This window comes from Camelus ferus, chromosome 16, assembly GCF_009834535.1.
Source record: "Camelus ferus isolate YT-003-E chromosome 16, BCGSAC_Cfer_1.0, whole genome shotgun sequence".
Lineage (NCBI taxonomy): Eukaryota > Metazoa > Chordata > Mammalia > Artiodactyla > Camelidae > Camelus > Camelus ferus.
The window spans coordinates 33,958,857-33,973,385 of NC_045711.1; the positions used below are offsets into that span (position 1 = coordinate 33,958,857).

At 40.8% G+C, this 14,529-nt stretch overlaps 1 protein-coding gene across 5 annotated transcripts in view; it reads right to left on the reverse strand.

The window, feature by feature from the left end:
* The window catches only part of TLK2 (tousled like kinase 2), a 101,647-nt gene extending 90,222 nt beyond the window's left edge, over positions 1–11,425 (reverse strand). For 2 of the 5 annotated variants that reach the window (XM_032457156.1, XM_032457153.1), the window contains exons 1-2: positions 11,066–11,198; positions 9,151–9,236 (exon numbers count right to left, since the gene is read on the reverse strand). In XM_032457156.1, the coding sequence (XP_032313047.1) occupies positions 9,151–9,231 (81 nt within the window). In that variant the 5' untranslated portion in view covers positions 9,232–9,236; positions 11,066–11,198. Of the gene's footprint in view, positions 1–9,150; positions 9,237–11,065 lie in introns of all 5 variants that reach the window. The other 3 variants (XM_032457155.1, XM_032457154.1, XM_032457157.1) reach the window with 3 other exon arrangements.
* Between the last annotated feature and the right edge of the window lie 3,104 nt (positions 11,426–14,529).

Here is a 14,529-nt window from a genome sequence, read left to right on the forward strand (position 1 = left end):
TTCTAGATTAGGGAAACAGGGCAACTGGACTGTAAAAAGTCAAAGAGAACAGTCTAAGAAGTGCTTAAACATGGCTAATACACTAGGAAGCAGATTCTAAGCTAATCCATCTCATTACACACTACATACAGTAGTAGTTAGAATCACGTGAAACCTACCATCAAGAGGCACCTAGCAATTTGACACCCAAAGTAGAGAGGAAGAACAAGACAGACCAAGCCAAATCATCCCTAGACTCCAGTGTGAAATACGAAATCACTGATAATATAACCATATTTGTTTTCTTTCCTTTTTTAAAAATAAAGTTTTAAGAAACACTTCAATTTAATCTTTATTTAACTAAAAGTAAACAGAAAATTAAAAAATAACATAAATGACTAATAGGCATAATGACAATGACAACACTGATCACATGTAAGAAGGAAGAAATCAGATGAAAAGTGAAAACTCACAAGAGGAAAAACTAGATATGTATTCTTTACCCACTCTGACACAAGAGTTCATCCACACTTTATAAGTGTTAAATAATTTTACATTACTGACTGTGATAAAGAAAAATAAGGTATTACCACACCAAAATCCATGAGAAGACAAGAATTCAGGAAGGTAAGATCACTCAAAAAAATATGGTTTCTATTTGAGGGCATTTGCTGATTCTAAAAATTCTGAAGAGGCTTTTAAACTGAGCTAGCTATACTTGAAGAGGCCTAAGTGTGTGGAGAGAGAAGAAAGTCAAAGCCCAAGACCTGCCCAGTGAGGGGATTCTGGGAAACCCATCCTATACTTTAAACAAGCACAGGGATAGCCTCTCAAGATAACAGCCACCTAGAAATAAACCAGCCCTCATGAAAACTCAAAGGATAGGATTATGCAGATCAGACAAATTTAACGAGAAAATAAAGAAGTGGAAGGTATCAGAAGAAATAAAGAAGTGGAAGGAAATTTCAGAGCAAACTATCCCATATTCAGCCCTGGGAAATAAAGACCAGCAATACAGAAAACAGGGTAAGAGCAGAGAAAATACAGCAAGAAGGTCTAACATGTGTTTAAATGAAGTGCAAGGAGGAGAAGACAGAGAGTAAAAGGCAGATGCAGTATACGAGGAGACAATGGCTGAAAATATTCCAGAACTGATAAAAAAAATTAGCAAGCCACAGATTCAAGAAGTCCAATAAATTCCAAGCAGAGTAAAAGTAATTCAACCATTCACAAATATCTGCATATAGATGTTTCTAGCAGTTTTATTCCTAACTACTAAAACTTAGAAGTTACCAAGACGTTCGTTAGCAGTGAGTGGACAAATACACTGTGGTACGTCCAGACAATGGAATATTATTCAGTGCTTTTAAAAAAAGGAGAGCTAATAAGCCATGAAAAAGACATGGAGAAAACTTAAATGAATATTACTAAGTAAAAGAAGTCAATCTGAAAAGGCTATATACTGTATGATTCCAACTATATGACATTCCAGGAAAGACAAAACTATGGAGACAGTAAAAAATTTAGTAGTTTCCTAGGCTTAGGGGAAGGAGGGATGAATAGCTGGAGCAAAGAGGATTTTATGGCAGTAAAACTATTCTGTATGATAATATAATAGATATATATATCACTATACATTTGACCAGACCCATAAAATGTATAACACCAAGAGTGAACCCTAATGTAAACTATGGGCTTGGGTGATTATGTCAATGTAGGTTCATCAATTATAATAAATACACCACTCTGTTGGGGTATGTTGATAATGAAAGAAGCTATGCATGGGGGGGGGGCGCAAGAGGTATATGAAAAATCTCTGTACCTTCTAGTCAATTTTGCTGTGAGCCTTAAACTGCTCTAAAAACTAAAATTTTTGCTAAATGTATATAGGTCCCCCCCAGAATATTCAGATGTAAACAAAGCTCAGGAAAATAATAAAGTAATCCAACCTAGACATAGCTCTCATCCCCACATCATAGTTCAGAAGATCAAAGACAAAGAGAAAATCTCAAAAATGGGCAAAGAAAATGTAGATTACCTTCAACAGAATGGCAATGAGACTAAAAATAAAAAGGTATAATGGAAGTCAGTGGACAACAGTAGACAATGTACTGAAAAAAAATAACAGCCAACCTAGAATTTTAAACCTAGCAAAAACACCACCATTCAAGAATAAAACCAAAAAGACATTTTAAAGCAGATAAAATGGGGAGACAATCACTGGTAGACCCACAATAGAGGAATTTCAAAGGATGTATTTCAGGTGAAAAAAAAAAGTATTCCAGATAGAAAGTCAAAGATGTGAAAAGGAATGAAGAACAAAAAAAGTGGTAAACATGTAGGTTAGGCTAAATGAACATAACTATATAAAACAGATTCAATAATAGTCTGTGGACTCTTAAAATTAAATATACATACAAACAGTAGATACATGACATTTTTTTCATTTATCAAAACCCACAGACAGCACTGATTACAATAGCCAAGACATGGAAACAACCTAAATGTCCACTGATGGATGAATGGACAAAGAAGATGTAGTATATATATACAATGGACTATTACTCAGCCATAAAAAAAAGAATGAAATAATGCCATTTGCAGCAACATGGATGGACCCGCAGATTACCATATTAAATGAAGTAAGTCAGAGAAAGACAAATTATCGTATGATGTCACTTTAATGTGGAATCTTAAAAAAAATGCAAATTTTATTTACAAACCAGAATCAGACTCAAGGACACAGAAAACAAACTGTGCTTACCAGGAGGGAAGGAATGGGGGAGGGACAGATTAGGAGTTTAGGATTAACAGATACACATTACTATAAATAAAATAGATAACAAGGACCTACTATATAGCACAGGGGACTATATTCAATTTCTTGTAATGAGCTGTAATGGAAAAGAATCTGAAAAAATATGTATGTATATGTATAACTGAATCGCTTTGCTGTACACTTGTTCATAAATCAACTACACTTCAATAAAAAATAAAAATTTAAGAAAAAAGAAAAAAAACCCCACAGAACTATACAACAGAAAGAATAAACCCTATTGTTAAACTATGGACTTTAGTTAATAATAATGTATCAATACTGGTTCATCAATTGTAATTGTATACACCACACTAATGCAAGATGTTAATAATAGGAGAAACTGGGGAGATGGGGTGGGAGTAAATGAGAACTCTCTGTACTAACGCTCAATCTTCTGTAAATCTAAAACTGCTGTAAAAAATTAATTCTATTGATTAAATATACATACATATATAATTAAAGATAAAACAATAGCATGTGAGGTGGGAGAAGAGTAATGGAGTTAAATCTTCAAGGCCCTTATATTGACAAAAAGGAGGGCAAAGGTACTGATTAACACTAATCTTTGATAAGTTAAAAATACATGTTGTAATTTCTGTAGTAACCAATAAAAAGTGTGTAACTTACAAACTAGAAGGGGGGAAATGCAATGTTAATAATAATATAACTGACAAAAATTTGAAGGTAGGGGATAAAAGTTATTAGAATATTTATTTATCTTTCATAGCAGAGAATTAATAAATGAAAAAAATTATTTCAAAAGAAGGTAAAAGCATCAGAATGATATAAGAAACACAAGGAAGATTTAAGCCCAAATATACATCCCTGCATTAAATGCAATCTTCCAATTAAAAGACAAGAGTTTTCAGACTAGATTAAAACAAGAAACTAGAACAGACCATGCCCATATGAGCAACAACTCTACTTTCATCTTCTTAATACTCCTTTCCAATTCAACAGAGATTTATTCAGTGTATACAATGTGCTGAGCATTTGAATAGTCAGAAATAAAGGCATCATCCATGTTCTCAAGGAGACAAAAAGGGGAAACAAATGTGTTATAATAAAAGTAGGTTATCAGGTGCTAATAATGCAACCAGATTGGTGAGGCTATGTGGAAAAGCTATACAGAAGAGGTATCTGGATTGTGCTTCGAAGAGTAAGCTGAAAGTTCATTTGACAAATAAAAAGGAATGGTAGAGGAGACAGCATAAGCCTGAGTACTAACATGACAGGTTAGGAGAGCAGTCATGGTTTGAGGTAGCAGAGCACAGCAGTGGGGAGGGGAAGCAGACAACTGGCCGTGAAGCTGAAAAGTTAGGATAGGGAGTTTTAACTTTACCCAGGAGACAATGTGGAGCCTTTAAAGCAACAAAGTAATACAACAATATTGGTATTTTTAGAACTGTAACTGGTGGCAGTTTACAAAAAGATGAATGGGGGTAGAAGAGACTGGCTATTACAGTTACAAATGAGGAAGGTCTGGATTAAGGCAGCAGCAGTGGGACAGACAAATTCTAGAGAAAGAAGAGAAATGAGTTAATACCTGACTACATGTGAAATGAGGGTAGACTTAAATAAACACTAAAGTACAGATGGTTCCCAACTTATAATGGTTTCACTCACGATTTTTCAACTTTATGATGGTGCGAAAGTGATACGTTCAGTGGAAACTACACTTCAAATTTTGATCTTTTCCAGGGCTAGTAATTAATATGTGGTACAATCCTCTCTCGTGATGCTGGGGCAGCAGTCAGCCTCCTTATCACAAGAGTAAACAACCAATATACTTAGAACCATTCTGTCCCTATACAATCATTCTGCTTTTCACGCTCAGTATAGTGTTCAATAAATGACATGAGATACTCAATACTTTATTTTAAAATAGGCTTTGTGTTAGATGATTCTGTCCAACAGTAGGTTAATGTAAGTGTCCTGAGCACGTTTAAGTAGGCTAAACTAAGCTATGATGCTTCATAGGTTAGATATGTTAAATGCATTTTCAACTTCCAATATCTCAACTTACAATGGTTTATCAGGACATAACCCCATTCTAAGTCAAGAAAGAACTGTAAATGAAACAGGTAAACAACAGAAAAGCAAACATAATAATAAATTTAGCAACAGTTCCTTAAAATCCACCAATATAATCATAGACTATTTTTCAGCATTTATGCTTACTGAGCATCTATGTTCTAAATATAAACACCTAAACACATTTTTTAAAATTACTTGCATTGATATGTGCAATAGCTAACACTAGACATCCATAACTCACAGCTTCTCACTGATACAATTCACTAAATGACCAAGAGAAAAGTATTAGTTGGTTAAAGATCCTTTCAGAAGTCAAATGTGATCATTTAAAATGATCATGTGCCAGGCTCACAAATTCATAAAAGGTCAGAAAAGAGATCTCTTTTTAAAAAGAAGACATCAAAAATTTACTAAGTAGTAATACTTTGAACTACATGGTCTTGCTTCAGGCTCTTATAAAGTGAAGGTTCTTACTGTACCAAAACAGACACTCCCACTTTTCATGCCTTCTCATTTTGCTATGCCTTTCAATACCATCAACATACTGCATAATCCTTTTTCTTCAATACAACTGAAACCCATAATGTTAATCAAAAAAGTAAGTTATAATAAGGAATCTTAAAAAAATAACACCTTAAACATTTTCCTTAAACTTAAAACATATAAACATTTATTCTGTTGCCAACATTTTGATACAGGCCTTTTGAGTTACAGATGCACTGACTGTAGTTTCACACTGTCTTACACAAACCACACCCACAATGCATCATCTACAATTTCCAGTTTCGATTTCTTTAAAAGTGAAGCAAGAACTTTAAAGATCCTTGCCAAAGACCTAAATGAAGAATTCTTCCAAATCAAAAAAAAATTTAATAAATTTCTATAGATACTCCTTATTGACTCACTTCATATGCAGTCTTTCCAACACAGTTTACTTAGTTTTCACAGAATCAATAATTCTTTCATTTTACAATCAATCATACGTCACTGGTTAACAAAATTCTGTATTAAATTATAAAAAATTATGTAATTATAATACAAGTGCAAGTTGTCATGAAGTGATCCTTTCTAAGTCTACAAATCAACTGGTGGGAACAATGCAGTAGGCATTAGTCAGTATGTCTTATAAAAAGACAAAGAATGTTTATTAAGACTAGTACCCTGTTATGAAAGATCTGAATTATTCACTTATTTCTTTCATTGTACTTGGGACAGTACCTGGCACAGAAAGTACTATATAAGTATTTGCTACTATATTAGCATTAAAATTCAACTAGGTAGATAACTGTGCACCCAAGGGTGGAATTCCACCTACTTTACACAGTCTCTAGAATCACAAACTACCTATATTTAAATTACCAAAAGGGAGTAGAACATGAAATATAAACTGCATTAAGTCCTCATTGAAAACATATGAATATAAGGTACAGTTAGTTTCACACTACTGGAGTACTAGTACTTAAAGGAAGAGATCTTAAAAAAAGGATAGCTCACATATTAGGTCAACAAGAAATGAAGGAGATTCAAAATCTAATTAACCTATCACCTCAAAAAAATGCTAAGAGGATAGTCACAGGTCCTCCTGAAAAGTACCAGTTAGACTAGAAGAGGAAAGTCCTCCTTCTGTAGCTTCTCAGTAGCACATTAGGCTACTTTCCTCTATTATCAACTCACTAATGACAGAAAACATCAACCTCTTAAACAAAAACCACATGGTGTATCCCAAAGTGCAAAACAAGTGTTTCTGGCTTACCAGTTATTATAAGTTATATATGCTAGAAAGAAAATCAATGTATATAAATGCAATATACAAAAACTTTTAAATTTACAAATAACCTAAATATAAGTAAAGAGCAACTTAAATATTGTAAGTATAAATTTAGTGGCTTGGTCATTTTCTTTTAGCATAAGTTTTGTGATGCATATCTAGTTTGCAGGTGCAAAATACTTGAGGCGACATGACAGAAGATCTATAATAACCACAAAGTTCAGAGACTGCAGCTACTTAAAACATGAAACACTTTTGTCCACTAGGAAAGAATCCACAGTGGCACTGACTTTCTTCCTTCTATGGACATCAAAAAGTACTGAAAGTGTTATGAATAGCTAGGAGAAACTCAAGAGACAGCCCATGAGGCTGCAGCAGTCCCACTAGATGGCACTATCACAGGAAAGTCACTCTGCTCTCCCACCTGGAGCAAGAGCTGAAAGTGCTCTTGATCTTTGCAAAACTGAAAGCTGTCATCAACACAGTGACATCGTCACTGCAATATTATGGTTCATAATGAGGAATTCAAAGCTGGAAGGAATTTATCCAAACGCACCTTTTCTCCCAGTACCATGGCCTCCTCCCCACTCTTCTTTCAAAACAGTGTATCTGAGAGATACCATGTCTTGAGGGCAAAAGAAGTCCTACAAAATGGAGATTTTGTTTTCTTCTTCCTAACTACAGGAAGAAAGCTACAGGATAATTTACTTGCTTTTTTTCTCTTTTAAGTTTCTTTGCTATGGGAAAAAAATACTGTCCTGCTAATCCTTGAATAACGTATTTATTGTAATCATTATACCTACCATGACTGGAAATATCAAAATAACATAAAATTAATGGCATAAAAACATTTGGATGTAAATGAACTTCTTTCTATACATATAAAGGTAGAACTGCCTATTAGACAGATAGATTGTGTTTTCTGACACCTTAGTTATGTGATTTTCAGTTGGGCCTGGGCAGCAAAATTCACAATGTCACTCATTTCCATAACTTAAGCTCTACTCCATCAAAAGTATACTTGGATATAGCTATCATGAACCTAGAAACAGAAGGAAAGAGAAGCATCCTAACAACGAAGCCCAATGAGGTTAAATCACATACAATTTGAATACAAACTTACTTTTACTCAGTAGGTGACCATTTGAACACAAATTTGGATAGAGCCTTTTGCTGAATTCCCAAGTTAAAAGACACAACAAAGGTCACTGTTAGATAATCAACTGAAACAGAAATCAATTTAATACTCAAATAAACTGCTCATTTACAGTTGAAGCTACTTCACCTAGATCAGAAAATTTACATTTATACATGTAACTCAATATACAACAACAGTCAGGAGTAATGGCCACTCCAAAGTGCCACTGAAGTCCATTACTGAATCAAAGAGACTGAAGAAACCAAGAACCATGAAATCCTGTTCCCACAGTACCTTATCCCAGTTCTAACATATTCTCATCACAGTATCGTCTCTGTCTGCCACACTCACTCTCTCCACAGTGAGGGGTTGGAAGCACTGTATTGAGGTGTCATCCCCAACACCCTGCATAATGCCTAGTATGCAGTAGGAACTCAATGTTTGTTGAATGAACAAAAGCTATCAAGTTACTCTAGCCCACCAAAATTACGAGAGTCATCAAAGTAGCCAGTTCTCTCAACTAAACCTTGACAAATACCTCTTTTAAAAAGCTACTGACCAAAGCATGCTAGTAAGATCTACGGCACCATGAGAAATAAGATTTCTTGAAAAGCGCAGGAAGAAATATATCACATGACGTCAAAGATCAAAAATTCTCGAGTCTCAAGCCCAAGTAAGGCAACATCTTGAAGCTTTCAGATAAAATATCATAAATATATTTTACGTATTGTACTAAAATCATAAATATGTGTATTATACTAAAACCATCCTGTCAGAGCAGAGGGGTGAGGTAACAGGTACACAAGGATGCATAGGAAGCCATAACACTGCTTAACGCTTGCCCATTAATGGGGGCTTGATCTTATTTTATGCTTCTGGAACAAAAATAAAGAGTGAATAAAAAGGAAAAATAGGAGGAGAGAGAAAGCAGTCTGGGGGTGCAACCAGGAGGAATCTGCTGAATTGCAGATTTGAAGAACTGACAGACTTCACAGAGGCTGATTTTTCAAAACTCTACATGTAACTATCCAAAAAGTCCAATGTAATGAAGCTAAGCCAATACCTTTTCACTAACAGTTTTTATCTGTATGACTGAGGAGTTCTGACAAAAAGTGGCATAGACCCTAGATACACAGCCTGTTAGTGTCCTTTCAATAGGCCCATGGGTTTAACCTCTCTCGTATCAGAAGAGAAAAAGAAGTATATACTCTCATACAGAACATCTTCAAATGTACTGCTAAATGACTGGAATGACTGGTAGTATTTAAAAGTTCACTGGTACCATGAACCAAATCTTCTCCCCACTGATATCTACACTGATGGTACCAGTACGGTCTCTTATTGCTCTTGCGTTTTTAAATGTGTTTAAATTAGACTATGAGCAGTGTTCATTATTATCATTTTACTCACCTTACTAACACCAACTCCAGTAAACCTGGCCTCTAATAATTCCTGCCGTCGCGGGTCCAGGCTATGCAATTCTTCCATCATTTCTACTGAAAAAGAAAAAGCAGGCTGTGAGACCATAAAAGTTAGAACAAGAGGAACTGATTTTTAGATATAACAAAACTCGCAGTAATTATTTCATTAAGTGGTCACATACAGGTAAACCTCAAGTAAATACAGCATACAAGTAATACGCTACAATGAATTGCATCAAAAAGTAATATATTTAAAGTTATAAAGTGGCTCAAAAGTCCTCTTCTAAGGGTCACTTATTCTTCTCTAGTTCTGATTTAACAGCAAAAAAAAACCTCAAACCTTTCATATAATCTCTGTAGAAGATAAGCAAGGACTAGCTTACAAAAAGGAAAATTTCTTCTATAAACGTTTAAATCTAGGTAAGTACTTTCAGATATTTCTTTCCCAAACAGACAGGAACTAGTCCTTAAATTTAAAATATGAATCATTAATAATAACTTCAAAATAAAACAGCATGAATCAGAAGCTACAAATAACTTCAAATAACGCTATTATATACCTTCTTTCTCTGGAGAGCACACAGTAGCTTATGAAAAAAGGAATTAATTATTTCAAACTTAATAGAGAACCCATGGTAAAACCATCAACCTGCATTCACTCAGGAAATTAGTATAGCTCCATAACCATCCCTGTACAAAATCTTTTCCTGCCACTCCCTGGAGCAGTAGGTTTCTCCAGACATCTGCTTTTAGCACTCCTTCCAAGCAGGGAGGGGCAGAAGGACACCATTTTTAAACTCCTTCCATGACCAATTAATGCACAGGCTACTCTCAGCAAATACGTCCATCGTTTGCAAGAAATCAACTCTTGCAAAACCCATTGGAAACCTCTCTAATATCAAGTGTAAAAGGAACATATATTATATATTAGAACCCCTTTGAACACATTATTAAATAGTTATTGGAATGATTGGCAAGATTTAAAAGTTCGCTGAAAACGTGAATTAAACATTCTCCTCTGCAATCTAACAACTCCACAATTTCCAGAAACAACCCCTACTAAGTCCTCCAGTTTCATTTCCCTTCCTGGACTGAGAGCCTGGGGCAAAGGGGAATGAAAGGGTGGCAAATTAAAGTTTCACCCACACATACAAGTGCAGGTTAGAGAGGGAATTAGGAAATTCTCAGAAAGGTGGAAAGGCATCTTAAAAAAGAAAAAAAAATTTTTTTTAAGGAGGAGGAGAGATTGAGGGAGTGTTTCTCCTCAGTGGCCTTCCTAGCGTCTCGCCCTGCCCTAATCGAGGCCGGAATGGCAGAGGTTGCAGCCTCCCTCAAGCCCCAGGGTCTCTCAGCACATTTCCTAAACCTCCATCCCCAGGCCTGGCCCGGAAAATGACGCCCCAGCGGTTATTCCATTTAATGTCAACTCATGTTAAGGAAAGATCCACTCTGTCTCATTCCAGCGGGGCCTTGGACTGGGATCCTCCCTGTAGCCCACAGCCGGGAAGCAGGACCGATGGGGCCTGGTCCCGGCGCCCCTCGCCTCCCGCCGGCTCCAAACTTTCCCCAACTCCAGGCCCACCTGTCACGGAGGGAGGGCGGGCCAGCTCTCCGGGGCGCCCGGGAGGCTGCCGGGGCCTCCAGCTGCCGAGCCGCCCCCCTCTCTCCGCCGGCCGCCGGCCCCACTCCCAGGCCGGGGCCGCCTGGGCCTCCCCCATCTTCGGCCCGGCCCCTCGGCGACCCGCAGCCCTCGGGAAGCCCCTCCCGCCTCAGTGCCGAAAAGCTGCGTCCCGGCGCCGGCCCCCGAGTGGGCCCGGGCTGCAGCCTCCTCAGCCGAGAGGGTCGCCCGGACGGTTAATGCCTCAGGCCCGGCGCCCTCCCCCGCCCGGGGCTCAGCCTCTCACCTGCCGCTGCCGCTGCCGCTGCCGCTGCACGCTCCTCCCGGGAGGGGCCCCGACCCGACCCGGCTGCGGAACGCTCTGCTCTCCCCCTGGGCAGGCCCGGGGCGGAGCCGGGGCCTCTCCTGAGCGCCGCAACCCCCCGCCCGGGCAGCCGCCGCCGGCGCCGGGCTCCACGAGAGGGCGGGCGGGGGAGGGGGACCTCGGAGGCCGCAGATCCCCGGGCTCGCGTACAGAGCCAGGCGCCCGACGCGGGCCCGGGCCCGGGCTGCCGCGGGGGGCGCGGGACCGGCCTCCTGGCGCCGGACAAAGGCCAAGGGAGGCGCAGAAGGGCCCAGGCCGGGCCAGGAGGTGGGGGCCTGCTCGGCTAGGGGCCACTCGGGTGCGGCGTGGAGGGCGGGGGGATCGGAACCGCTGGTGCCCAGGACCCGCCTCCGGCCCCTTAATCCGGATCGGTTCGGTCCGGATTAGTAGTGATCGGTGTAAACACACTAGTGAAACCGCGTGTTTCCTCGCGAGATTTGCACGGCTGGGAGGCAGGGGGGGTCCTGGGGGGGTGGGGGAAGCGCCGACAGTGGGGGAGGAGGGGGAGGGGACGAGGAAGGTGGGGGGGTCCCCGCTGCCCCGGCGCCCCGCCTCCTCCAATCAGCGGCCGGGCTGGCGGGCAGGGGTTAACCAGGGGACCCCGCGCCGGCGGAGGAGGCCGCCGCCTCGCCGGGCGGGCGAGGGCGGGCGGACGGGCGGCGCCTGCGGACCGGCCGCCCCGAGACCGGCCCGGGCCAGACTCCCGGTGCCCCCGCTGCCGTTTTCGTAAAACCAGCCCCCGCCCCGCAGGACCGGCCCCAGCCGAGGAGATTGGGCCGGCGCCCTGGGTCGCGGACCGGGGCCTCACCGCCTGGGCTGATCGCTTCCCTGATCCGTCTCGCCGAACCCTGCACCCGCCTAATCCCTCGTCTCCACGAGTTTGGGTGAGAAGTGGGGTTGCTCTGCCCAGGATGGATTTTAGAGGAAGAAAGCCCGTGAGCCGGAGGACCCCGCCCGAACTTCGCCGGAGACGCCCAGTTAGTGAGTTCGCGGTGCCCACCCGTGTTGACTGGCTCTCACGCCACGCCACTCTCCAAACCCACGTCCCGCTCCCAAAATCAACACTTGCCGCCATGGAAAGCGGACAGCGCTTCACCTCTACATACCTGGTTGGCAGGGCGTCTCCAGAGACAAGAGATGCCCTGAGATCAAGGCTGAGCCCCCACCCCCACCGGGATGCTGCCCTCCGGAAGGGGGGGCACTGCCCCAGAGGAACTCTCCGGTGCACCCAGAGGGAGGTTCCATTTCAACCTCTGATTAAAAACAAGGCCCTCTTGGGTACTTAGGGGGCTCTTAAGGATAGGTGCTAGAATGGAGAAAGGCCTGTCCCTCACAGTGTCTACTGAGGAATGGGAAATATAAAAGAGTACAGTAGCCCGTGCAGTAGCCCCTGCAGCTAGGAAGACTTCTTGCACTGGAAAAAGCTCCCATTCTGAACACCCAGCACCAGAGAGAAAAATCACATTCCCCACCAACTTCTGTGAGCCATGAGCCAAGACACTGACTTCAACGCAAATACCCAACTTTTAAATTTTCCTCTGATGCTTCCTCGATCAGATGTCTGAAGATGACTTAAGGACTACAAGCGAATCACAAGGGAAACATTCAGACATTGAACAACAGCCTTGAACTTTTCCAGGGGATAGACTTCGAGTGGAGTTTCTTTTTTTTTTCTTCCTAATTCTTAATTCTTACTTTGTTAATGGAACACAGGCCTGCTGAAAAGGCAAAGGATGACAATTTACTTTCTGTTAGTTGTCCGGCCTTCCATACCCTTGGGCAAATTCAAGCACTGTGGAAAAACTCCATTCAACCTAGAGTCCCCTTGCTTTAGATCCCTGCCAGGTTGGGACGTGCACACACAAATTTCCAAACATAATAGTGTTTGAAGGGGAAGGGAGAGCAAGTTCCAGGCAAAAGGTAGGAAAAAAGGGCAGGATGGAAGACTATCAAGAGAGCAGGAGAACCAAGAGGTAGATAGTGTACATACGACTTGCCTTTCACTATGACACACAAAAAAAGCAAATGAGGCAAGCTCTGTCACAGTGTATGATCAAGAAAGTAGTTCTTTAAAATAACAGTGGAATGTCTCAAATGAGGGGAAAAGAGATTAAGAGAGAGAACACTGGGCAGACTTAGAGCTGAGTTCCAGTCCAGCCCTTCCACAGACAAGCTGCATGGACCAGTTACCTGAACTCAAGCTTCACCATCCTAATCTGTAAAGGAGTTTGTACTAGAGGATTTCCTAAGAATTTTCCAGTTCTAAAAGACTATGATTCCTGTTTTTGAAGTCATTTTTTAAAAAATAAAAGTAATCTTGAAATTCAGAAAAAGATGAGATTTTTAGTTTCTCTTTGCCTAGTGCATTTCTCTCTGTCAAAGAACTTACATTGTCATAGGTCTGTTCACAGCCCTACTCCAGATTTAACACTCATCCCAATAGGAATTGCTCCTAGGAATTTAATAAATTTGCTTACCACAAAGATGGGGTGCTTCTATTTATTATAAGCATCATATAAGTAAAAATATCAAATATCAACAGGGAAAAGAACAGTAGCTGGATAATTTCAAAATAAATTCTGTTGTTGTCTGATGGTTCTTCTTACAATGTGATTTAACCTTGGGTTCATGAACCAACTTGTTTAAAGTGTATTTGATCACAGGGCAACTTTGTGAGGCTCAACTTGTCATGGGCTGGCAAATGGTGACATTCCCCATGCAAAGTCCCAATTACTGTCAGCTTCCGAAGGCTCAAACGTGGATTTATCTAGATGTGCATGTTGATTGTGTGGTCCTTCCTGCCTTCAGAGTAGTGTAAGACAAGTCCTCCAGGTTCATGTTCATAGTCACAGAGAGGACCATGGAGCTTGGTTGGACATACCTCAGGCTAGTTCTGGTGTTCCCCAATGTGTGCTCTGCAGGTTTAAAGCATAAAAAACATGCTTTAAAGGGAGTGGGTGTAATTGGTCCTTGGGAAACTCTGGGTTAAAGTTAAGTGAAATCCTTTATTTCAGTAATACCTAAAGCCTAAAGTATATAATATGCAGGTGACAGTCTCCAGGAGGGGTATTCAGTATTTTCCTATTTGGTTTGGGAACCAACACTCTGGTTTTTTTGTTGGTTGGCTGGTCAGTGGTTTCAGGTACTTCAGGGAGAGGTGTTCTGAGAAAGACACTGGGGAGATGTAAAGTAGTTTAGCTCCCTTTTGCCCTTTCACCTGTACCACACTAATGATTGTCCACATCTTCTTGAATGTTTCATAATATCCCCTGTCTTCAGTAAAAAATGGTGGCATTTACTACTGAGTAGGTTGACAGTGGTTGGGGACCTTAACTCATAGCTTTTCTAAAAGGAGCCTGCAGTGTGGTGGCTAAGAGGACAAACTT